The sequence below is a fragment of the Seriola dumerili genome, unplaced genomic scaffold, assembly GCF_002260705.1.
Source record: "Seriola dumerili isolate Sdu_G_001 unplaced genomic scaffold, Sdu_1.0 BDQW01001690.1, whole genome shotgun sequence".
Taxonomy (NCBI): Eukaryota; Metazoa; Chordata; class Actinopteri; order Carangiformes; family Carangidae; genus Seriola; species Seriola dumerili.
Window position 1 is genome coordinate 621816 of NW_019175945.1, and position 23657 is coordinate 645472.

General features: G+C 38.2%; 2 protein-coding genes across 2 annotated transcripts in view; one reads left to right on the forward strand and one right to left on the reverse strand.

The window, feature by feature from the left end:
• znf276 (zinc finger protein 276) overlaps positions 1-6442 on the reverse strand; it is a 14265-nt gene extending 7823 nt beyond the window's left edge. Inside the window, exons 1-10 of the mRNA XM_022768558.1 lie at positions 6336-6442; positions 5380-5696; positions 4518-4833; positions 4353-4399; positions 3818-4252; positions 1912-1992; positions 1463-1546; positions 928-1004; positions 261-344; positions 50-159 (exon numbers count right to left, since the gene is read on the reverse strand). Of these exons, the coding sequence (XP_022624279.1) occupies positions 50-159; positions 261-344; positions 928-1004; positions 1463-1546; positions 1912-1992; positions 3818-4252; positions 4353-4399; positions 4518-4833; positions 5380-5632 (1487 nt within the window). The 5' untranslated portion in view covers positions 5633-5696; positions 6336-6442. The remainder of the gene's footprint in view (positions 1-49; positions 160-260; positions 345-927; positions 1005-1462; positions 1547-1911; positions 1993-3817; positions 4253-4352; positions 4400-4517; positions 4834-5379; positions 5697-6335) is intronic.
• A 2150-nt stretch (positions 6443-8592) lies between these two features.
• The window catches only part of vps9d1 (VPS9 domain containing 1), a 36339-nt gene continuing 21274 nt past the window's right edge, over positions 8593-23657 (forward strand). The window contains exons 1-10 of the mRNA XM_022768531.1: positions 8593-8687; positions 10777-10849; positions 14288-14491; positions 14696-14831; positions 15659-15770; positions 19732-19794; positions 20519-20571; positions 21566-21653; positions 22268-22353; positions 23148-23296. Coding sequence (XP_022624252.1) covers positions 8595-8687; positions 10777-10849; positions 14288-14491; positions 14696-14831; positions 15659-15770; positions 19732-19794; positions 20519-20571; positions 21566-21653; positions 22268-22353; positions 23148-23296 — 1057 coding nt within the window. The 5' untranslated portion in view covers positions 8593-8594. The remainder of the gene's footprint in view (positions 8688-10776; positions 10850-14287; positions 14492-14695; positions 14832-15658; positions 15771-19731; positions 19795-20518; positions 20572-21565; positions 21654-22267; positions 22354-23147; positions 23297-23657) is intronic.

Sequence of the window (23657 nt, forward strand, 5' to 3'; positions counted from 1 at the left end):
GGTTTAAATAAATATTAATAATTGAAGTTTGCAGATAAGCCTAACTCACTCAGTGGCTGTAGGCTCCTGAATGCCCTCATCTGCAAGTGAACTTGAAGAGCATGCGTCACTCTGTTTGAAGGTCTGACCACACTGGTCACAGATGTAGTTCCTCTTCCTCTGGAAACACAGAGGGACAGACATTAGCAGAAGCTAAAAATAAACATGAAAACATGACTAATGCTCTGCTGATAAAAACACTGTCTAAAAAACAAACTTACAAAACCTTTGTTGACCTCACCTGTGTGGATGAGCTTGACGTGTCGCTGCAGGTAGCAGTCGATCATGAACAACCTTGTTGCAGCCTATGGGGACCAGGGTCGCTCTTCGTCAGCTCCTCATGAATGTTCCTTGATGTGCTTCTAAAAATCCCACCAGAGGAGAAACTAGACTTTGAAACAGCCGGCTTCATACAGGTGTCAAAATACCAACGTGCTCATGTCGATTTGATTTACATGATTTCATGAAAGTCGTTGTATAGTTCATGTATATGAGCCAGAGCACGATAAGTCAACACTTTTTCACCAGCAACACAGTAACTGAGCTTTGTTAGAGTCATGCTGCACCAAAAGAAAAACTTTGCTACACAGTACTCAAACTTCAATGTGTTTGTTCCCTCTACAGTCGTGAAGTATGTGGAGCAGTACAGAGGACAAGAAGCGTCTCCTCTTGGAGTGGAGTAGATTAAAATATACCATGGAACTAATGCACTATATATATACTATATCCATGGTTCTATACACCATGAGATATAATTATTTTACAGTAGAAACGGAAGTGAAATTAGCTTGCTGTAGGCCAGACACCCAATACTATCCCTAATAGTAGTATATTGATCCAGTTACTAAACATTTAGTGACATGGTGTCAGGCGTCTGTGAATTCTGACCTTCAAACCGTCAGGAGCTCGATACACAGCGGTACAACCCTGATACGGACACTTGTAGATTGTGGGCAGCTCCTCTTCTTAAAACAAAAACACAACAGAAGTTTGTTAATGTACTGTATTAGGCATACAGAGCTAACAACCACTGACTAAATGAACTAAAGCAAAACAGACTGAAAACAGTTTAACAAACTATAATCTGTTGCTTCCAAGTGAAATTAATAATAAATTACACATTTAAATAAAGTTTAACTTGTGTTGTTTAAGAAAATTGCAGGACTCCACTTGTGACAAATGTGTCTACACACCCTTTAGGTTTGAACTTGTTTCTTCCAGCCAGGTTTGGGTCCAGGTTTCTTTTTGATTTTTGGCTCCTCTGGGGCCTTTGGGCTTCGTCTTCTCTTGTTGGAGACAGTCCACCCTGCGAGCTCTGGGAGGGGGAGAGACTGACACTGAGTACACACACAGTAACTTAGGTTTCTGTCAGCACCCATTCTGAGCCCATCTCTGCTCTTTGGTGAAGAGTATTGGTACACACCTCTTGTCTGAGTACGGCTCGAACAGCTCGTCGTCTGACAACCCTCCTTTTCTACTCTCCTCAAATTCATCCTCAGAGATGACCCTGGACACACACACAGCATCATCATCATCATCATTCATCATCATCATTCAATCATCATCATCAAGCGTCATCATCATCAGCAAGCATCATCATCATCATCATCCATCCAGCAGCATCAGCACCAGGACATTGAAAAGATTGTGAAGAAACTGAGTCTGTTCTATTGTTAGACAAACAGCTCAGGTTGCCACTGACTATTCCTTTCACTTTACAACTTTATTCTCGTAATATATTGACTTTATTCTCAAACTTTCAGATTTCTTTTATGTTTCCTTAATGTGGCCTTAATACTCCCTCATACCCACAAACTGGCAGTTATAAGAAAATGAGAAAAGACAGCAAAAAAGATGAGCTGTGTGACTCACCTGTCAGACACATCACTGTCAGCTGTCCTGTCTCCAGCTGGGCCAGAGCAGGAGACAAAGGCTCCTCATGACCTGTAAAATCTAGTTGAAAAATCCACAACCATGTGAGTCAAGGATTCATACAGACAAGGTATTTTTTCAGTCTGGCTGGTGAATCCATTCAGGTGAGAGTGGACACTAAATACAACACAATTCAGTTCAGGTTTCAGCAAAAACTCAACATGATAAACTTCATGGAGGTTAACATTTATTGTCTCTGAATTAACTTGAGAATGTATAGAAAGGCCTGTATTTATTGACAATTGAGTCAAATTTTATATTTAATTCACCATAACATACTCAGAGAGGAGTTTCATTTACTTAGCCCACCCTCATTGATATAAAAAAATAAAAAACCTGTCAGTGTAAACAAATACAATTCAATAGCACCCAAAACTGCAGCCTCCTAAATGACACAGAACAGTTTGAACATGAAGTGAACATATAACACTTCATGAAGGTGAAGGATTTATTCAGCACTCTTGCCAGTAGACTGTGTTAGTTTAGCCAGGTGTTCCTACTATACTGCTAACAGATGTCTGTATCTGTGTTAGGGAGGGCAGTCGTCTATATCTTCATATTATTATGTTGTCATTACCAGCAATTCAACTAGAGACTCGAGTCGGCTGTTAGAAATAGACCCAGCATGTAAAGATACCTGAGCAGGGAAAAGAGTCTGTGTCACATGTGCCTCACGGACCCATGTGGAATCAAATGGTCGCAGTATGCATATGGAGATACACTGGAACACCACATTAACATATGGTCTACTTTCCTCCTTCCTCCTTTGCTCTCAAACAGCCTCAGTTCTACATGTCATGGATTCCTCATGTTGTGTTGAAACTGCATCACATCATTTCTGCTGATTTTTCAGCTGCACGTTAAAGCTGCCAATCTCCTGTTCTCTAGATCTTCTATCTATTAGAAGACGGAGAACTGTGGCCAAGAAGGGATGAACATGGTCAGCAACAATAGTCAGAGAGACTGTGACATTCAGACCATGACTGTTTGGTATTAAGGCCCAAAGTGAGACAAGAAAACATTCGTCTTACCATTATACCACCACCAGCCTGCATTCTGAGAAAAAACTCTAGAGACTGTCGTGGAGATCAGCAGTTTCAGAAAAACTCAAACCAGCGTCTGACGCCAACAATCATGTCACAGTCAAAAGTCACTGAGTCACGTTTTTCCTCATCCAGATGTTTGATGTGAACATGAACTGAATCTCCTCACCTGTATCTGCTCTATGCACTGCTGCCACATGATTGGCTGACTGGATAATTGCATGAACAAACAGGTGGAGCAGGTGCGCCAACAGTTTGCAACAGTTTGCTTTAACATAAAGAGAGAGAGAGAAAGAAGGATGGAGAAAGAGTGTGTCTCTGCTGCTAATTATAGCAGCAACAACTGGTTGATTAATTGACTAGTCCATTGATGGAAAATTAATCTGAAACTATTTTGCTGATTGATTAACTTTTTGAGTATTTTTTAATCAAATGCCCAAAGTCTCTGGTTGTAGCTTCTTCAATGAGAAAATGTGCTTTTCTCTTTATGTCATTGTAAAGTGAATATCTTTAGGTTTTGGACTGTTGGTCAGACACTGTTCTTAATATACTAGTTACACACAAACAATGTTAACAGAACAAACTAAAACCTATAACTTACTGGGTCAACTTAAAGTGATCTAACCAAAATATATTATAGAGTGAGAGGTTGCATTTCAACAATTCAATGCTAGACAAAAAAACCCACAAACATCCATCACAGTTCCTCAGAGGGGAGAAACAGGCAGTGCTGGACATGTGCCCTTCAAACATTTACAGTTGATGCTCCTCCTCCTGGGATCACGACTTGTCAATTGTCTCACCTTCAGTGTTGCTGGCCCAGTCAACCAGTGCTGAGCTCTGAGTCTGTGCCATGACTGTTGGTGGACTGTGTTGATCCAGAGTGCTTATACTTCCACCTGGGGTCCTTCCATTCCCACTGGGCTGTTCTACTTCATCTTCCTCCTCCTCCTGCTCCAGTTCATCCTCCTCTGACATCACTCCATCGCCATTGCCACTCCCTAACACTCCACTGCTAAAGTTCATTGTGTAACCTGGATTAGTAGTAGTGGTGCACTGAGTGTCCATGATGTATCTGTGACCGTCAACACAACCCCACACGGCCTTAACAGAGCCCCAGCACTGGCCCTTCAGCACCTCCTTCAGGTCGGGGCAGGAGCGGCAGGCCTCTCCGTGGTGGTGAGCCCAGGACACCAGACTGTGGAGGCACTTAGAGTCCGAGGTAAAGGACGGTGGTGCTGAAAGAAAACAGCAGAAGGGTCAAAAGAGTAATGCAATCAGTTGACCTGTATTTTATGTAATCTCTGAAAGTAAAATCAAAGAAATGCTTTTATTTACTTATTGAACCTTGATTTACTGATGACTCGGGACACTTTGCTCTCTTCCTGAAAAAGAAACAAACAGTTGCTTATATTTGTTGATTTTCTGTCTGAACATTTGAAAATCCTGCAATTCACACACAATTTTAAAGTCACACTAAGGTAAATTTTTTATTGGACTCACCGGCTTTTGAGGTTCTCTTTCCCAACTGGCGGGAGATTGACTCTTTGCAGAAACCTGATCAGGATGCTGTGGCACTTGTAGAACTTGGCATGGCATTTCTTGCAGATAAACTCTGATAAACGGGGGTCACGGTTCAACTGGACCCCGACCAGTTGCTGGAAATCTGTGTGGAATAAAAGGGGTGACGGGGCCGCGGCGTCTGACTCATCGTCAACAATATCGATGGAATCTTGAGACCACCTGTTGAAGGCGTGCCGCAGGCTGCGTGGAGAGAACTTTCCATGGCAGAGCCGGCAGATAGCAGTGGATAGTCTGGCTGTGGAACAAAAAACAGAGATCATTCTTTTCTAAACTTTCAGTTATAACATTAAACGGGATGGGTCTTCAAAGTAAAGCGAAGGGGACTTGAACTAAAGGTCCCCTACTTGGATCTTTTCATTTCTTTATTTAAATGAAAAACACATTGTACCAAACCAAATTAAAAAACTTGCAATTTAAACTAGGATTTGTTTATGTCAGACATGTGCATACAAAACACCACTTAAGACCTTTGTAGTAAAGCAGACAGTCTTGGACTCCTACATCTAATCCAATAAGCAGCAATAATCCACTTTCCACTGTTTACAACAACAAACACAATTTTGGTGACAGCAGAATCTTACAAGGGAACAGATGTGGTAGTAATTAAGACTTAAACAATTGTCATTTAAACATTAACCAATTGCATTCATGCTGAATTCATATGTGGAAGCCAGTGACAAAGAAAATGTTGTAAATGTTTGCTGATATTCTGGCATGAATTTATTGTAACTTGCAATCTTTACAAGACACAACACATTAGGGTCAGCAATGAGCCCCTCACCTGAAGACCTCGACTTGCTCTCTGGATGTTTCTGTGTGGCGTCAGCAGCTCTCACACTGAAGTCTAAGTTAACAGTCTTGTCTGTTGCAGCGGTACCATGGTAAAAATTGTCTGTGGTGACAGGAACAGTCTTTCGAGGTCTCCCTCTGTTTCCAGATGTCCTCTTCTCCTCACTGACGCTCGCTGTCATCTGTGTCCTGCTGGTCTGTCGTGAAGTCTCACATGACCTTGGACGTCTGCTTTTCTTCTTCATGGTTTATTCTGTACTTGGACTGTCAGCAGTTGATCCCGATGATGGAGGCCTGCTGCCTGCGCCACTGTAAAGATATGCAATGTAAGGCAAGTCCCAATTAGTTTATCTAGGTCTTATGTCTTTTGATATAATAAACAAACATTTTCATCTTTGATTATTATTACTGATGATTACTGTCCATATTTCACTATATTGTCCAAAGATATCATCATGTGTTTGTCTTAGAGTGAGCTCACTATTTTCCAAACCCTCTGTTCACCATCATGCCTTTCCATTTGAAACATTCATACATTGCTACTAATTTATTTTTTTAATGTTGCCATTAACAGCTGTATTCAATTTTACAAAAACACCATTTGGAATTATTTAATTTAATTTACTTTGCTGAACCACTTTTTGCTGCTGAATATATTTCCCCACAGTGATAATGCTTTTTAAAGATGCTATTTAACAACCTTAAGTGGCTTCATGTAATTATCGTTACAAAGAGAGGAAAACAAAAACCAATACATAAAATAAACATACACACACACAGAAACATCTGGAATATTATACTTTTTGCATGACGACAAATTTCTTTTCATGAGATGTTCATTTCTATCAGCTAGCTTAGCCTGACTGAGCCTGCTACGTTTGCTAGCTGCTGTCAAAAATGCAGTTTGCGTTAACGTTGTGACTAATGCAGTCTTGTGGCGTAGCCTACCGTGACGGTAAATAAATCCTAGTACTTGGAGTACATGTTGTTTTTACATAAAAGAAGGTTTTCATAAGCCAGGAACCAGCTCTGTGGTTTCAGCGATGCTACCAGCTGTAAACATTAGAACCCGGAAGTACAACTGGAGGAAAACACAAAAGGAAATGTGATACAGCGCCTCTCGCCGTCCGTTATGTAACCGTTGGAGATAGTATGTGGTTTTCATAGCATTATTAGCTACAGTAAAAGTCGACTTTCTGTAAGATTAAATTTTTGTTGACTTGACTATTGTTGCTGGGTTTTTTTAAAAAACCTTTTGGATCACATAAATGTTTTGATAATTACTGAGGGCATATATAAAATGACATAGATAATGTGGTGACTTTCCAAATGTTTTTTATTCATTATTATCAGAGGTGGACAAAGTACACAGCTCCATTACTTGAGTCAAAGTAGGCCTATTGATACTCCTGGTCTCCTGGTCAAATATTACTCTAATACATGGAGTAATATTTGACCAAGTATCAATGAAAGTATAGTGAAAGTATATGTCACCGCAATGTTGTATTGTTCTACAGTGCATTTACAGAACCTAATGACACCAGCCTAATAACTGACTGACTTGTAGAACCTGAATAATGAAAAACTTGTAGAATATGCTACAAAGCCTGTAGGAATTGCCATAAAAACACAATTGAATCAAGAAAAGCAGTTTCATTTTGATGTCCCAGACATCAAAATGAAACTTCTGACTCAGCACATGCCTCTGTTGTCAGCTGAATCTGGCCTAAATACTTCCACATCTGAGCGGATTCAGCTGTTATCCTCTCGTATTTTTTCCCAGCTGCAAGATTTTCTGTGTGTGTGCAAGAATTGGTACAATCATGCTGTATATGGGCCAGATTCAGGCCACGAATTGGGCTTATACTGGGCCAGAAGAAAACGCATAAAAGCATATGGCCAGAGTACAGGCCAAATTTATTTTGCTGTTTGGGGTTGTTTTCATATTTCTTTTTTTTTTAGGCAGTGATAAAGTTTGGTTGTGGTAAACACAGCAAACATTTAAAATGACAGAAATCTTTCTTTATTTCCAAAATTTCCAACATGGACTTTAGATCAGACCAGGGTCTCAGGTGAAAAATGTTCTGCCTCATCTTTATCTAACATCGCCATCGTTAGGACACTGACAGGCAGGGCCGTTTCTAGATTTTTGGGCCGTTTTCAAGATGCTGTTTGGGGGCCCCTATTTTGTCAAACTACAATGGGAGGATTCCAAACTCTTTAAGATGATCCGTGGATTTGCATCAATCTGTTACACTTTAAGAAGAAAACAGGCTAGATTCGTGAAAAACTCTCTCAATTCAAATTAAACATCTCAAGTTGAGACAGGCAATTTGCCTACAGAAAATGATAATAAAATGTAAATGATGAAGCTCCTCTATGTCAGTAAATGCAACAGATGCAGTCTTTTCCTCAAAAATCTTTATTTTAAATTTTGAGAAAAAAGTTCTTAAACATGAAACATAACTCAACATAATAATTATCTCCCCTCCCACCTAAAACAATAAAAAAAAAGAAAAAGAAATTGGGCCATTGCCCAGATATACAGAAAATAAATTAGACTATTACTCCATATTAATGTGCAAACAATAAAAACAAAAAACTAGTAAGAATAATACTAATGTTGCAGGTAGTCAGGAGCTTTTCACATGTAACACTACAACCCCTTCAGGACCATTTAGATCTGTTTCTGTGATCGTGATCTGTATAATCTTTAGTCTTTGGGCCATTGCACAAGATGAACAGAAAATAAAATAGGCTATTACCTAGAATAAAAATACGATAAACCAGCATCTATTTTAAAGTGCAAATAATAAAAACAAAACAACAAAAGAATAATACTTATGTTGTAGTTTGAAATGAACCATATGTAACTGTATAACATGATCACACTACTTTGTGATCATGCTCTGTATGATCAGTTTTATGTTTTCATTATCTTCCTCAAAACTTCTGCTGGCTTTTTTACTTTTATTTACTGCACTACAATCAGTCCCACAGCACAGTCCTTTCAAATGACAATTTTATTTTTGCCCTTTCGTAAAAAAGGCACACACTGCATGAAGTTGGGTTAGTGGGTTGATTGTCACTCCCGTACAGTAGGAGGCAGCACACTATTTAAAGTTTGTTTACAATGTGCCGTGACTGAACACAAAGAAGAAGAACGAGGAGGAGGACGGGCAAAGAAGAAGAGGATCCGGACTAACCATGGCTACAGCTGACAGTGGTGTGACAGCTCTTCAAAATGCCATGAAAATGGCCAAAGTAGCAATACAACTGGATGGAGGGAGCAGACATAAGGTAGTGTGCTACACAGCCTGACTGCGACATTACTACGCAGTTTTAAGCCCGCACAGGAACCAGTCTGTGGTGATGTAAACAGACGGAGGGGGCGGGAGCTCTTAGTGGGTTAGCAAGCTAACCTGTCACTTCAGTTTTCATGGGTAAAGTAAACACAGCTCCTGGGCTGAGAGAGGAGAGAAAGCTTGAATGTTTATTCTGTAAAAATCGCTTGTCATTAAATATATGAACCATTAACATTACCCTTTTTATTGGCTACCCTTTACTCGTGTAGTTAATGTCATTAATATAATTTTAGACGGAAGTTAGCTTGTTATTCCAAAAGCATGAAAATTCGTCCTGTTAAACTCTATACAAATAAAAGTTAACAATTAACACTATACCTTTATTTTAGACTATTCTAATGATGTTTAGTCACTATTGAATTAGATTTATACAACTAGTAAGAAAAAGTAAAAGTAGGATAAAGCCTGTCAGATATCGAGACAATAAGCTTTATTAAACATGACACGATCACTTATTATATAATATCACCATTATTTTACACAAGGGAATTTACTGTCTGACTCATAACAGATTATATGTAAATCAGTTATTGAGATGTCATGTCAGTTGGAACATTTTACACTAGATATCTGCTTTCCTCTTCTCTCAGTAGCCCTTATTTGAAGGTGATATGCTTTTATAGACTATTTACTCTTTTGTATCATTTTTTTATGGGAGGTCAAAACAGTTTTACTGTAGATAAGATACTTTTGTTGTTCATCTATTGGCATTTTCAGCTTGAGAATTCAAATTTAGAAAGCAAGATAATGCTGTTTAATTCAGTTACTGTCACTATATCAGCACATAGGGCCAAAACCAAACTGTGATGCAATGCAAGCAAAGTTTAATTCATTAGGCCAACAAAAACAACATTCTGAAAAGTCGACGCTGAAGTTATTTACTAGTTTGCAGGTCTTGATTCAACAGTTAAAGTGAAAGTTGAGGCAAACTTAAATTACAATACTAAGCAACTGATTCTCAGTGTTTTGTACCTTTGTTGCGAAAGGGTGTTAGACACTGCAGTCAAAGCAAATATTCTCTATAACTATAACTGTACTCTATATATGTTCTCAACTGACTCTGATTATAGCCACAACGCTGTTCAGAACAGGTCCAGTTCAAAAACCACTTTACTTAGACTTGTCAAATCTGAACCAGATTATCACAGACAGCTAAAGACTCTTTAAAACAAAGTCTCAGATTCTTGATTCTGTTTGTAAAAATGCAATTTTTTTCACATCTAGGTCACATTAGACCAGGTCCAGATAAATTCCTTTAACTTTCACCTTAACTGCTTCAGTATCATGGTGGTCAATAGAACTGATGCCGTAAATGGGTGCAGGGTGTACACTACATAGTGTGGCTTATAGAGTGTTTATCTTGATATAAAATAAAAACGTTTGCTAACATTAAATAACCTATATTTATTAGTGGTTGTAGTGAAATAGTATCAATAGTAGTAATAGTTAACAGGTTTTTTTTAGAAGTAGTCTTGATTTAATAGTGACTTGCTATTACAACATAGGTATTTTCTATACTTTTCTTTAAATCCTTAATCACCAAATAGACTTTCATATTACCTGAACATGGACCATTATAGTAAAAGAATGACTATCCATCCATCATAAGTGCTAGCACTTTGTTCAGTGGTAGAGAAGAACGGAAAAAAAAATTCTGATGTTGAATTAAGGTGTAAAACTGAGGAAAGGAATGTTGAAATGGTCAGACATAGTCATCAGAGTGTGTTTGGAGAATCTGGCATTGAGACAATACAACAAGCCACAAATAACACAACAGGCCACTTCTACATGTTGACGGCTTATTTCTCTTGGGTTGTGAACCTTATTAAATTACACAGCAGTAAAAATCTGTTTAGTCAGTAATATTTTCTTTCCTCATAAGTGAGTATGTGTAACACTGACACTGGTATTGACTTGACATTGACTCTATACAAACTACAGCTGAATTGACTGAAGCAGTGCATAGCAATCTCTGTGGGTATCTGGCATTGTTTACTGTTTACACGCTTGTGGTCTCTCTGCAGGAAGCTTACTGTGAATACCTCCGGACAATCAACTACATATCACACGCACTTTTGGAGGAAGCTGGGTCACAAAGTAAGATCTGAGTTGTGGCATGTATGACTTATGTTTAAGCTATATACTAAGATACTTTACGATAAAATGTCTAACCTCATGATTTCTTTCTCTATTAAATGTTTAGTATGTTTACTCAATTTTGCATACTGTACAGAGTTGTCACATGGGCTTTCAGTGAGCTTTTGAAAAAATAAAACTTCCCATCTAGAGATTTGTAAGTAAGTAAAACTTTATTCAGTGATCTCACCTGTGGGCACAGTAATTCAGAAATATAAGATGGGACCAGCCAGTTTAATGCTTTATAGGTGATTAAACAAATTTTAAAATCAATACGGCACTCTGTGGTCAACCAGTGTAGATTTGCCAGTACTGGTGTAATATGTGTGACCTGTGCTGTGTATAAGTTAGCAGTCTGGCAGCTGCATTTTGAACTGTTGCTGAGACACAGAAGAATGATTTAGGGTAGTGAACAGTGAGTTGCATTAACCAAGATGGGAGGAAAGAAAAACATGGTTAATCTTTTCTAGATCTTGAAATGATAGTAAGGATTTAATTTTACCAGTGTTTCTCAACTGGAGGAAACTAGATTGGACCAATTTATTTATGTGACATTCAAAATTCATATGTTGTTCAAAGAAAACACTTCGGTTTTTTTAGCTAAGTTTGACCTTTACTGCTTGAGGACCTATACACAGTTTTACTTTTACTGAGCTGCTCTTGTTGCCTATGATGAGGACTTCTGTCTTTCTCATGATTAAGTTTGAGGAAGTTGTCAGACGTTCACTCCCTGATAGCTTTTAGACAGTCATGCAGTGTGGAGAGTTCACTGAGGTCTTTTGTATTGAAAGAAAAATATAACTGTGTATTATCTGCACAGTTATAATTTTTTGTCTGCATCTCCTCCTCAGTTTCTTAGTTAAAAAGTTGTGGCAGCAAGTTAGACAATTGCTAGCAGCTTGTTAAATGGGCTGCATGAAAACACATAGTTCAGGACAAAGAAGCCCTTAAACATGTCACTGAGGTCAAATTGTTGACCCTGCAATACTTCAGATTCGATCAAAAAAAGTTCACATACCACTGTTGAGAGCCTTAGATTGAACCTGCCTCATTATTAGGTTATACCAGAAGAACTGTTACATCAGTAGAGAAATGGGCCTTCATTCATGGCTTACAGCTAAACTTACTTATGCCTTTATTGAGATCATGTGAAGTCCTGAGGATTCTTGTTTTGCTCACCAAAACAAAGTCCTATCAACAAAATTTAAATGGCAAAAACATATGGAAACTCTGAAAGCAGAAACTGTATTGATTTTACTTTCAGGGGCACATAATTCATATTGAAATATAGCCTCTAACTTTTTGCACTCAACAGAAGGAAGAGGCTCAATCATCCAAGATTAAAGCCACGAGCAGCAACAAGCAGATTTCAACCTTCACAAATCCAAGCGAAGTCACTGCAGCTAGTTTAATTTAAGGAGTGACAGTAATCACACACTTTTCACACAGATTCGAATGATATGTGGGTTGTATGTTCAGGAGACAGCGCAGGATGTCTCCAGTGAGTTTAATCAGGATTGCTCAAAGACGTCTTGAGTTATGAGCAAATATAAGAATGATAGGCCACGCCCACTTGCACTGATCAATATGGAACCTCGGATTTTGGTTAATACTTGCCCCCAGAGCATGCACAGCTTAACTGGTGAAAATCTGTCCACTGGGTTTTCAGATACACATTTGTGGCGCCCCATATGTGTTGGGACTAAAATGCTCTTGTAAACCTTTTCCTAATCCCGGACTGAAGACTTGCATCAAGAGTAATGATGACTGGACAAATGGTTAAGGAGTTCAGGCCAATATTTGTTAAACCCAACCCAATGCGAAGTTATTTTGGTTGATGGCAGCCATGTTTTCCAACAGATATTACTCATTTATAATAGAAATGTGTTTCTCAGTCAGAATCCAAAAAGTTGTATTCATAATCATGTTTTTTACTTTATGCAAATTAGCAAAAAAATCCATCATGGCAGACTTTTATGGTGGACTTGTGCAGGAAATTTTAAGTCAATTGGACTCACCTTGCGAGGGGTTTGGTCAAGTTATATGGTTTTTAGTAATAATTAATTTAATAATTTAATTTAATAATAAACTGGCACAAACTCGATAGGGTTCCAATCCTTTGTTGTTAGAACCCGAATTAAATTAGAAATATGTTGCAAAAGAGGCTAACCCTAACAGTAGCATCAAAGCTGCATCAAGGATTCTCAGCCCTCTACCAACATCTAGTGCTAAACAGCAGAAACTGCAACATTAGAGTGAATTTCATAGAGATGCAGTATCATGTTCACTTTGTACCTTGGTGAAAATTTGTCTGCTGGGTCATTTTGTCTGAGTTGTCTTGCTCTCTTTAATGTTTAATTTTTTTGCAAGTACCTTGAAGTGCTTTGATACCGACTAAGACTAAAGACAAACAGCTTACTGTGTCACTGTAACCCACATTTAAAAAGGGATCAATCATATGGAGCTGTTGACCTTTACTTGTTACTCGAAGACACACTGTAATGTTGTTCCTGTGCTCTTACTGTTTTGAAAAATGTGTTTGAGCTAAGAGGGCAGGAAAACAAACTATTAGAAAAATGGGGACAAGAAAAGAGAGAAAAATATCTAAACACATATAATTCAGTATATCATACTGTATGTACAAGCACATGCATCGATACACATGGTCTATGGCAACGGTTCTCTCTCATAACAATATGGAGGCCAAATAATGGTTGCTCAGAGAACTCTTTATTTTAATGATAACTATGTCCTTAAACATATTCAATGATCATTTCTTTTTAAAACATTTAACAACATTATATATATTTCTACATTTTTTCAGCAAAATTGTACAGTTTTGCAAATGATTTGTCAGCCCATTTGCAGTCCTGGGAACCACCGGTCTATGGTACACACATAAATATTAAGAGTAAGTAAATATGGTAAAAAAAAAGAGAGAGGAGGGGAAGGGGAGAAAAAGAGGGGAAAGGAACAGCTAACTGTATGTATACATGTAATTAAATTACACATGCACACATTGCAAATGATAAGTTGGTGGGGGGGGGTTGTCTTTGATTTTCCTGCTGGTTGATGTTCATATGTTATTTGTGCATTGTCAGTTTTCTATTAGACCACTATGATGACCTCAGATGAAATGTATAAACCAAGAGAAAAAACTCTGAGGTTTGAACATGTGTCAGTCAGTGGACTGGTGGATGGGACCAGCCTCTCCCATTGTAGTTAATCATTCTAACCAGATTTGAACTAATCAGCGTGAATACAGTAGTTGACTGTTAGCATGAATTGGACTCAGATCTTAATCCCATGACTTTTCTATAATATACCTGCATTAGATTAACCACACAGGATCACTTCTCATAAGCTTTTCTCTTCTCTCTTTTTCTTTGCCGCTCTCAGAGGACAGGGAGATGGTGGCGGTGGAGGTGGAGCGTATGTTGAGGCTAGCGGAGCAGTGTCTGGAGCGAGCCAAGTCATTTATAGAGAAGAGCACTGACCCTCCTGACCTGTCAGCCTCTGCCTCTCCTTCCTCTTCCTGTTCACCTGCCCAATCAGAGCCCCATCAGACTGCCGTCCTCCCAGTGGCTATTGCTGCAAACACTGGTGAATATATCCAAATCCTCCAGTCCAGTCTTTTACAAACATAATGTTCAATCTCTGCTAACTCAGAGTCTGCCCCGGGATCACAAATCAAAACTAGCCATTGTACAACCACATGATTTTGTCCTTTAAACCAATAAGAACTTTTCTCACTGTCTTTCACCTCTGCTGTCACTGTCCCACTATCTGGTGCTCTTGTTGATCCAGGTCGTAAAGCTACCAGCCCCACAAAGACCGGTCACCGCAGGGTGTTGTCAGAAGGTGGCGGGGAGCTCTCCCCCTTTCTCCCCCCTGAAGTCTTCAAGAGACTACAAACAGTGGAGTCACAGGACGCAAGCAAAAAGTAAGGGCAAATGTTGCTCTGTTCAATGGAAGATATCCTCTGAAGTGAACAACACAGCAATGATAAGAGAGATTTCCAAGAACCAGTCACTTCTGGATTCCTCTCCAGTAACCAAATCAGAGCATCAAACAGATTCTTACACTGTGTAATAATCTACATTTTAGACCTGTGGTTAGAAATGAATGAATTTAGAAAACTCTTGCTCCTTCTCACTGCCGTGTTTATGTTCAGTTCTCTTTATGCCTACGGATCATTTTTATCAAAAATAGTTGATTTAACTTGCAGAATGTTAACATTACCATATGTGAATGTTGTTGGTGCTTGAGCTCTTTGACTAATGACTGACCTGCTGAGATTAGATTTGATCTGTCACTGCTTATAAATCCCCTCTTAAAACCTTCTTCATCTCTGTGAATTTTGATGTATTTCTTCTTTTCTTTTTTTTGTTGTTTTATTCTTGTTTTATCCTTTTGTGAAGCACTTTGTGACTTTGTTAAGAAAGGTGCTGTACAATTAAAGCTTTAATTATCATTATTATTATTTTATTAGAACAGTGTCCATGCTGGTTCTAAATATTCAGCAGTTTAGACTGAAATAAAATAACAAATAAAACAAACAACAAATAAAAAAGTAATAATCCTATCATGATGACAGGTGAGACTGATTTATGTGCCTTCGACTCACCCCCTCAGTAACATGTTGCTTATTTGTATTTTGTTTGTTTGTTTGTGTGTGTGTGTGTGTGTGTGTGTGTGTGTGTGTGTGTGTGTGTGTGTGTGTGTGTGTGCGTGTGCGTGTGCGTGTGCGTGTGCGTGTGTGTGCTGTAGGACGCTGACACCCATTGAACAAGCTTCACGATTGAACCAAAAGTTGAAAGCCAATTACGAAGCTCGTCTGGCAAGACTCACACCTGGTCAGGCCTATCAGAAGACATCTTTGGTAAGTGTGTGTGTGTGTGTGGGGTTTTGTTGGTTGGGGTTGGGGGGGAGGTTTTGGGATTGGGAGGGTTTTTTGTTTGTGCTTGGGGTGGGGGGGAGGTGTTTTTTCGTAGGGGTATTTATTTTTGATAAATAAGGACTTTTATTTCGTGAAATAGCTGAAATGAAGCTTAGAAGCAAATAGAAGAAAAAGGACCTGACCCAGAGTTTTTCTAAGACTACGCATGATTGTGGACCAGAAGTGAGAACTATAGGTATATTCACTGTGTTGGCAGTTTATTAGGAACACCTAGCTAAAACTAATGAAGGATAATTAAACAATCCTGTTATGAATCCTCATCCGTCATGAAGGTTGTTCAGTTTGTGTTGAATGTAGCCTTCCCTCATTGATATAAATGTGGTAGACAAAATAATTGAAACACCTGTCCATATAACACAGTACAATTCAACAGCACCACAAACTGCAACCTTCAAAATTACAATAAAGTTGAATCAGTAGAACTGTCATGAAGGTTGGATTTATTGATGGACTGTTGTATTAGACTGCATTAGTTTTAGCTAGGTGTACATAATAAATTGCCAACTGACTGCACTATACAAATAGTGTAGGTAAATAGAATTTAAATAAATACAAATTAGTAAAATTGAAATATAGATGAAAAATACACACATTTCAACTTTACTTTACTTACCTATTTGACATTCCCTCTTTCAAATAATCCAACCTCCAAGTATCCATTCATGAAATGAAATCGCACACTTTAGGATCCCCAGGACTATGCATGAACATTAATGGTTTGTAAGAGTGGCATTTAACAGAGTAACAGGATGCAGAAGTAATCCTGGTATCAGCTGATTAATCTGCCTTTTCCAAACTATTGTTATTACATCGGTCGACCTCTCCTCTCTGGACCTGTTGGACTGATGCTCATATTAGTTAATCAGTGGAACTAAAAGTTTTAAATGGGTTCAGCATCCATTATTGCACTGTTTTGTACAGTTAAGTGATAAGACACACAAAGAACGTGTTCACAACAACCTTTGTCTCTTCAAAATGACTTTATTATTTTCCACAAACATACGAAGCTCCTTCAGCAGTGTGTCTTCATTAGTTTCAAAAGACAACAGTCAATTCAAATACCTTAAATTTGATGTGGTAACTTAATTACAGTGGAAATCGTGCTTCCTCTGTCTATGAGATGAGTCAGTAAAAAAGTGTTGAAAACAATGATTGTGCTCTTAATAGCAAAATAATTCTCAACCTTAGGAAGGACTACACATATCCTAAACAGAAATCATGACTAATGTACAATTTTTTTAGTGAACAAAAACATGACATAAATAACCAGAGGACAAACAATAAACACAGATCAAACTTAACACACTAAGTCACACTAAACAAACCAAATAATGAACGCAAACACAAAACACTATAATATCAATCAGGCTAAAATAATTGAATAAGAGACAAAAACAAAACAAATACAAAATAATTCAGATTCTGCATTATTTTTTTTATTTTTTTGGCTCAGCACTATCACAACTAGCTTTCTACTTCAATAAACCTTTCCCATTTTTATGCATCCAAGCCGGTGACAGCCAGACCCAGAGACATATTGTTTTTGGGTTGTCTGTCTGTCCATCCGTCTCATTCTTGTGGACACGATATCTCAATAACACCACGACGGAACTTCTTCAAATTCGGCACCAATGTCCACTTGGACTCAAGGATGAACTGATTAGATTTTGGTGGTCAAAGGTCAAGGTCAAGGTCACGGTAACCTCAGAAAACACTTTTTAGCCATTACTCAAGACTTCACACAGAAATAATGACAAAATTTCACACAAATGGTTTATATGACTCTGGATAAACCAGGATGTAACCAGACACCAGTTTGAGTCGCAGAGTAATACAACCATGAGGCCATAATTCTAGTTCTAAATGTTTTTAACGTCATCATTTATTTTTGCGATATATCCCTCCACAATAAAGCGATGGTTAATAAACATTCTAAATTGATCGATATTCAATGAATCCAGCTTTGAAAATAAATCTTTTCTTTTTTAATAATAAAACTAATGTGCTATTGTACTAATGTACTGTTTTTTTCAATAGTTGCCTCAACATTTTAAGCGACATCGTGTGTGGTTCTATTTTGAATTACCTGTGGTACTTCCGGTACCGAGCGTACGTTAGCTTGACGCATCTTACCAGTTGATAAATGAATACCTGAGTGAAGGGGCAGTGGGCTGCGTCTCTGAGCTGCATGCGATACTTAAGCATAGATAACTTTACAGCTCAAGAAGCACAACTTTCTCTTCTCGTCGTGTTCGTCTTTTTGAAGAGAAAGGTCACTTTCTCCAGACAGAAAAATCATGGTAAGCGAGAGGCCTCAACATTTAACCTGTAACTTAATGACACATTTTCTTAATTACCGTCGTTACTAAGCTAACTCATTTCCACCGACATTCCTCCTGTGTTGTGTTTTAATTTAAATAAAAATAATGTTAACTCATCGTTCAGATACGGAAAATGTTTCGGCGTCAAGTGGAGCTCCGTGCTTACTGGAGAAAACTAAAGGCGTTTGTAAAGGTAAAGTCACATCAGCTAATTCACGCTACAGAGCATCGCTGACACCACAAACATCCAGACAGCAGTAGAAACAAAAAACAAAAGCAAACTTACAGTCTTTTATGGAGTATCCACAGTCAGCAAGAAGCGAATGATACTGTTATTTGAGTCCCTTCATTGTAACTGTATGACAAGCATTCACAGTGATGTTTATGGCGTCTGGACGTTTATGTATTGTGGCAGATATCACTCATCACAAGAGACCCTATGCAGTCTTTAGTGTTGCCATGGCAGACGGTATTATTTAGACTTTTTGTCTGTTTCAGTAATTTAAGATGAAGAATCATTTCTGTACTTTATTTATGGATATTTTAGAATTTAGATTGGAGCTGGGATGGGCCATGACGTACTCCAGCAGCAAATACATTTTTTTGTGTATTTAGTTTTTGACACCTGACTTCTTGTTTCCCCTGGTAATATTTACAAACCAACCATAAGGTAATCTTAATAATAATAATAATAATAATAATCTTTATTGTCCACAAATGACTCACAAAAAATTAAACAAACAATAAATACATAAAATTAGCACAACATGCACAGTACAAATAACAATAAGAGATATGATTCCAGTATGAATGATGCTTAAGAGTTATTAAGTTATTGCATTTGGTATAAAGGACTTCCTGTAAATGTTCTGGCTGCTGTTGCGGCTCTACAGCATCTTCCTGGGGGCAGTTTAGTGAATACTTTAAAAAGGTGATGAACAAGATCATATACAGTTTGTGGAAATTCTTGTTTCACCTGGAGTCTGCATATACACTACAGTTGTTTCTACTCTTTCCCTATGATTTTACTGGCCATGTTTGTAATCCTGGACAGTCTGTTTTTGTTCTTAGACCCCAGGTGCCCAGAGCATGTGCACATATTAAAAGTTAAAACACTTTCCACAAGACTTCTGTAAACAGTCTCTAAAATGCTCTTGCTTATATCATATGAGTCCAATTTCCTGATCAGATACAAACGCTGCTTTTCTTTTTTGAACATGTGTTCAGTGTTGGCTGTAAAACTTAAAGGGCAATCAAGAGGTTCCTAAGTATTTGAACTGCTCTACCACTTCGACAGGCTGATCATTAAACAGAACAGGTGGAGAATAATGGCACTGAGATGTCTCCCAATAATCAGCTCCTTCGTCTCATTTTGGTTAATAACAATGGCAATGTCTTCACACCACTTGGGCCTTATGTTTGTGCTGAAATGAATGGAAATTTTCTCTATATAAACTATTCACATTTTAATACAACTTTACATATTACCTGTTCCTCATTATATGTAATTGCGTGAATGCATGTGATTAAAGTAACTCTCCCTCTCCTTTTTTGCAATGCAGAAGCTCTCTCTCCAGCGGCAGATGATGGAGAACCTCATCATCGCCAAGGCCAGGCAGGATGCTGTATCCTTCTGTTGTCAGCTTGTGTTCTGTTTTCACTGTGTTGTACAAGTCTCCATCTTCGCTGTGTGACTGGTGAAGGTTAGTTTTACTGGTGTCCACAATTTTTTTTCCCAATATTTTATATATGATAACATTTCATCTGGTTTCTGTGTGGACAGATGGCAAACATCAGACTCATAGGGAGCAAATATTCAAAAGGGAAAGAGCCTCTTATTTCTACTCAGGTATTTGACTTTAAGCTGCCAGACCACCAGCAATGACAGGCAACATACTGTGTTATTGAAGTGCAAAAATCAGGGCCTTAGTTCTTATATTATTGTTCAAGTGGTCATGAAATACGTGGAGCTTTGCTGGGACAGAGAGAACGTCTTGTGTGAGGGGATGTAGATTTCTGATGATGAAATATTGTCTTTGAGGTCACTTAGCATCGCTGCAATTTTGTATGTTTTCAGATTTCCCTGGTTATATAGTCCACAAAGCAGTGATTCTACAATGTTGACTGTACCTAGAGCTAGTTGAGCATGTATGCTCATTTCCATCCATGCCCTTCACATTGATGTCGGTGCACACCTGGAAGCTATCTTTAACTGGTGGCAACTCCTTTTCTTTTGTTGAATTCTGTTTCTGGTTCTGTAAACTCAGCTGCACAGGATAATGGAGGCTAATTGCCTTATATATAACGAAAGATGTTTGGAGGTTTCCTTAATGTCTGTTGTAACATCAGCTACAACGGAAGATGGAGGAGAGAAGACTGAGGCTCCAGGAGGAGGCTAACAGGTACACCATGGTTCTCCACAAACACACTGGATTGGGTTAATCTTTAGTTCTGTTTTTAGTCGCTGCCTTTTTCTTCAATCACCTGGGTTGTATCTAGTATGTAGTTTTAACGTGAGCGACTTTTTGATCAGGAAGCTGTGCAGATCAGAAAGCTGTGCAGCTCTTTGCTACTGTGACAACTAGCTTTCCATGTGGCTGACTTGACCTAATTACATTAGATCAGATTTGGGTATTTACCTATACATCTATAAGGCTGTAAATGTTGAATACAATATATTCAGTTCAGATTTTCAGATGGAATCATAAGCTTCTTTTTCCCTAAGTGAAGTATAGTTTTCATTTCATGTCTCAGGTCAGTTCCTTCCAGTGTCTCCTAAACTTTGAAATGATGTTTTCACCCTCTCATGTTCCAAAGTGCATTTGAAAGGCTCCATATGGAGTCAGTGGTGTTATCTATTTGTGTACTTATCTAAGGGGTAAAGCTCTCAGTAAATTCTTGGAAAGGGTTTAGTCAATTTTGGATACCATTCAGTGTCACACAGTTTTGAGAACGATTCCCTGTCACATTTGCTCTTTCTCCGAAAAACCTCAAAGATCACAGATAGAGTGAAGACTCCTGCACGTCATCAAATTATGTCTGTAAATTTAGTTAGGACATGAAATATGATGGCAGAGTGCATGTACTGTATATTAGCGTTCGCTTTTGCAATTTTGTTTAGTTCAGTGGTCATGACACAAAATCTACTGTATAACTTACTGATCAATATGTAAATGAAAGTAATAAATAAATCTGAGTCTGTATTGGGATATTAATAAATTAAAAAAAGGCTTTCTACACTAAATCCACAAAGAGGCAGGTTTCATATTGTGGTTTCACAGTTTTCCCAAAAAGAAAAAACATCAGTGACTCTTGTCATATACTCACAAGGGTGATACTTGCAAGGTTGGCAAATATGAATATATGTAAATATGTTTCCTGTGTTTGTCACCACAGGAGATTTGCAGCATCTGGGGCAATGACTGCAGAGGAGCAAGAACAGCGTACACTCTATACCAACGTACTGGAATATGAGCAAGACCATGTAAGTTTGTGAGTAAATGCTGTAAAAACCAAATGATAATGACATACAATATATTCATGAAGTGTTCAAACCCCTTCACTTTTTTACACATTTTGTTGTGTTATGCTAAAATCATTAAAAATTAATTTTCTCTCATCAATACAATGAATTGACGAAACCAAACAACTTTAGAAAATTTATTATAAAGGAAAAAATTAGTTTTCACTTTGTTGATATGGGCTATTAAGTATAGATTGTTGAGGGGAAAAAATGAATGGAGGCAAATAATAAAAGTGAAATAAGTGAGGGGGTCTGAATACTTCCTGCACTGTAAGCCACCACAAGTTAGCAGACCTCGAGGTGATGCCTTTGAGTCGTGGTTACTTGGTCTGTTGAAAATCTGTGTGTTCACTATTTGATTGTATGAAATGCTAAGTCAAACACCTCTGTGCTTATGTGTAGCTCTTTCCAATAAATTGGGTTTTTTTTGTTTGTTTTTTTTTTAAATTTTTTTACAAAAAAAAATTAATAAAACAACTGTCAGTTTAAGAAGATGAATCAACCAATCAACATGGTTATATGAAATTGTAGATACAGTTACCAAGAAGTCAATTATACTTTTTTTGATTCCTTAGGATTGGCCCAAACTGTGGAAAGCCAACATGAAGGAGAATCCTGATGATGTCACATTAGTGTCACGTCTAGTCTCCTACCTGCTCAGGTAACTCACTGCAACACGGGCAGTTTAAATAAGGTTTAAGTTCATATTTGTGCTTAACTGTAGTGACGCTTGGTTGAATGTTAACATTTGTTAAACCATGGCATCATCAAAACACATCAGATAATAGGATGTGCTGTTAACCTTCCCATCTAGTGGAGGTTGACATGTTGTAGTGTTTTTGTCCCTTCGTGTGATCTAGTTTTTAGAGATGGTAGAACAGGGTTAAACCTGCAGTTAGTTGTCATCTTCAGAGATAGCTCCAGTTAGTGTGACTCAAGATTGTTTCCATACAGACTTAAATAATGATTATACAACAGAGACGGACAGAAAACGTGTTTGTTAACATATACATGTACATTGTTCTTCTGAAAGGATGGTACACACTGAAGATTCTTCCTAAATTAAAGTTTTTTTTTTTTAACACCATATAACGTAGATGTAAACAAGTCCACATCTGTATTTGTACCTGCAGTGTGTTGTTTGTACTTGTCCCTCTTACCTGACTTGGCCAAGCATCCAAATGAAGCAAAGAAGACAGTTAATACAGAAATCTGTGATAAAAATGCAAGATCGGTCATGATTTACTTTGTTTTTAAACTTTTATCATTGATTTTGTTCTTAATTAGCTATTGATGATATAGAAGTATAGCCCCTCATCTGGCTAATTGTCTCTTACTGTACATCTGATTGGGGCTTGTATAGCTGCTGGATGCTGTCATGATACCATATGTAACAGGATATTCAGCATTTTCATGCCAAATGAGGTTTGACCAGCATTTGTACTGTGTCCTCAGCCGGTGTGACCACCCTGTGGTGAAGCTGCTGAGGAAACACCAGTACAGGGTTTACAACGGCCTCTACCCCATCGTCAGTAAAGGCCTCCCCCAGAGTCCTGCCGTGCTGCTGAGACCCTCTCGCAGCACTCACAACCTGCTTCATCCAGGTAAGGCCAGAGCCAGGTGATCAGTACATGTACCTATGAATCTTAAACACTGAGTCTTTAAACCGACCTGACTGTACTGAACCACTGTTGTCACTGAACAAAGTAGCTTTTAGCAGTGGTGCTCCCCTCACTGGTGACAGTGGTGGAGTGTGCAGCTGTTGGCTCTGTTGTGATAAACAGTAGCCAGGTTTCCATTGCAGTTTTGCATAGTATAATAGTGATTTTTTTATTAATTTATTTAAATTTTTAGAAAAGTCGACAAAACACAATTGCGAATGGTCTGTGTTTCCGTTGCAAATAAATATCATTCCAATTAAACGTGTATTTTCAGCAGTCTGCCTCTCTGTTGGAACAGGCTCCC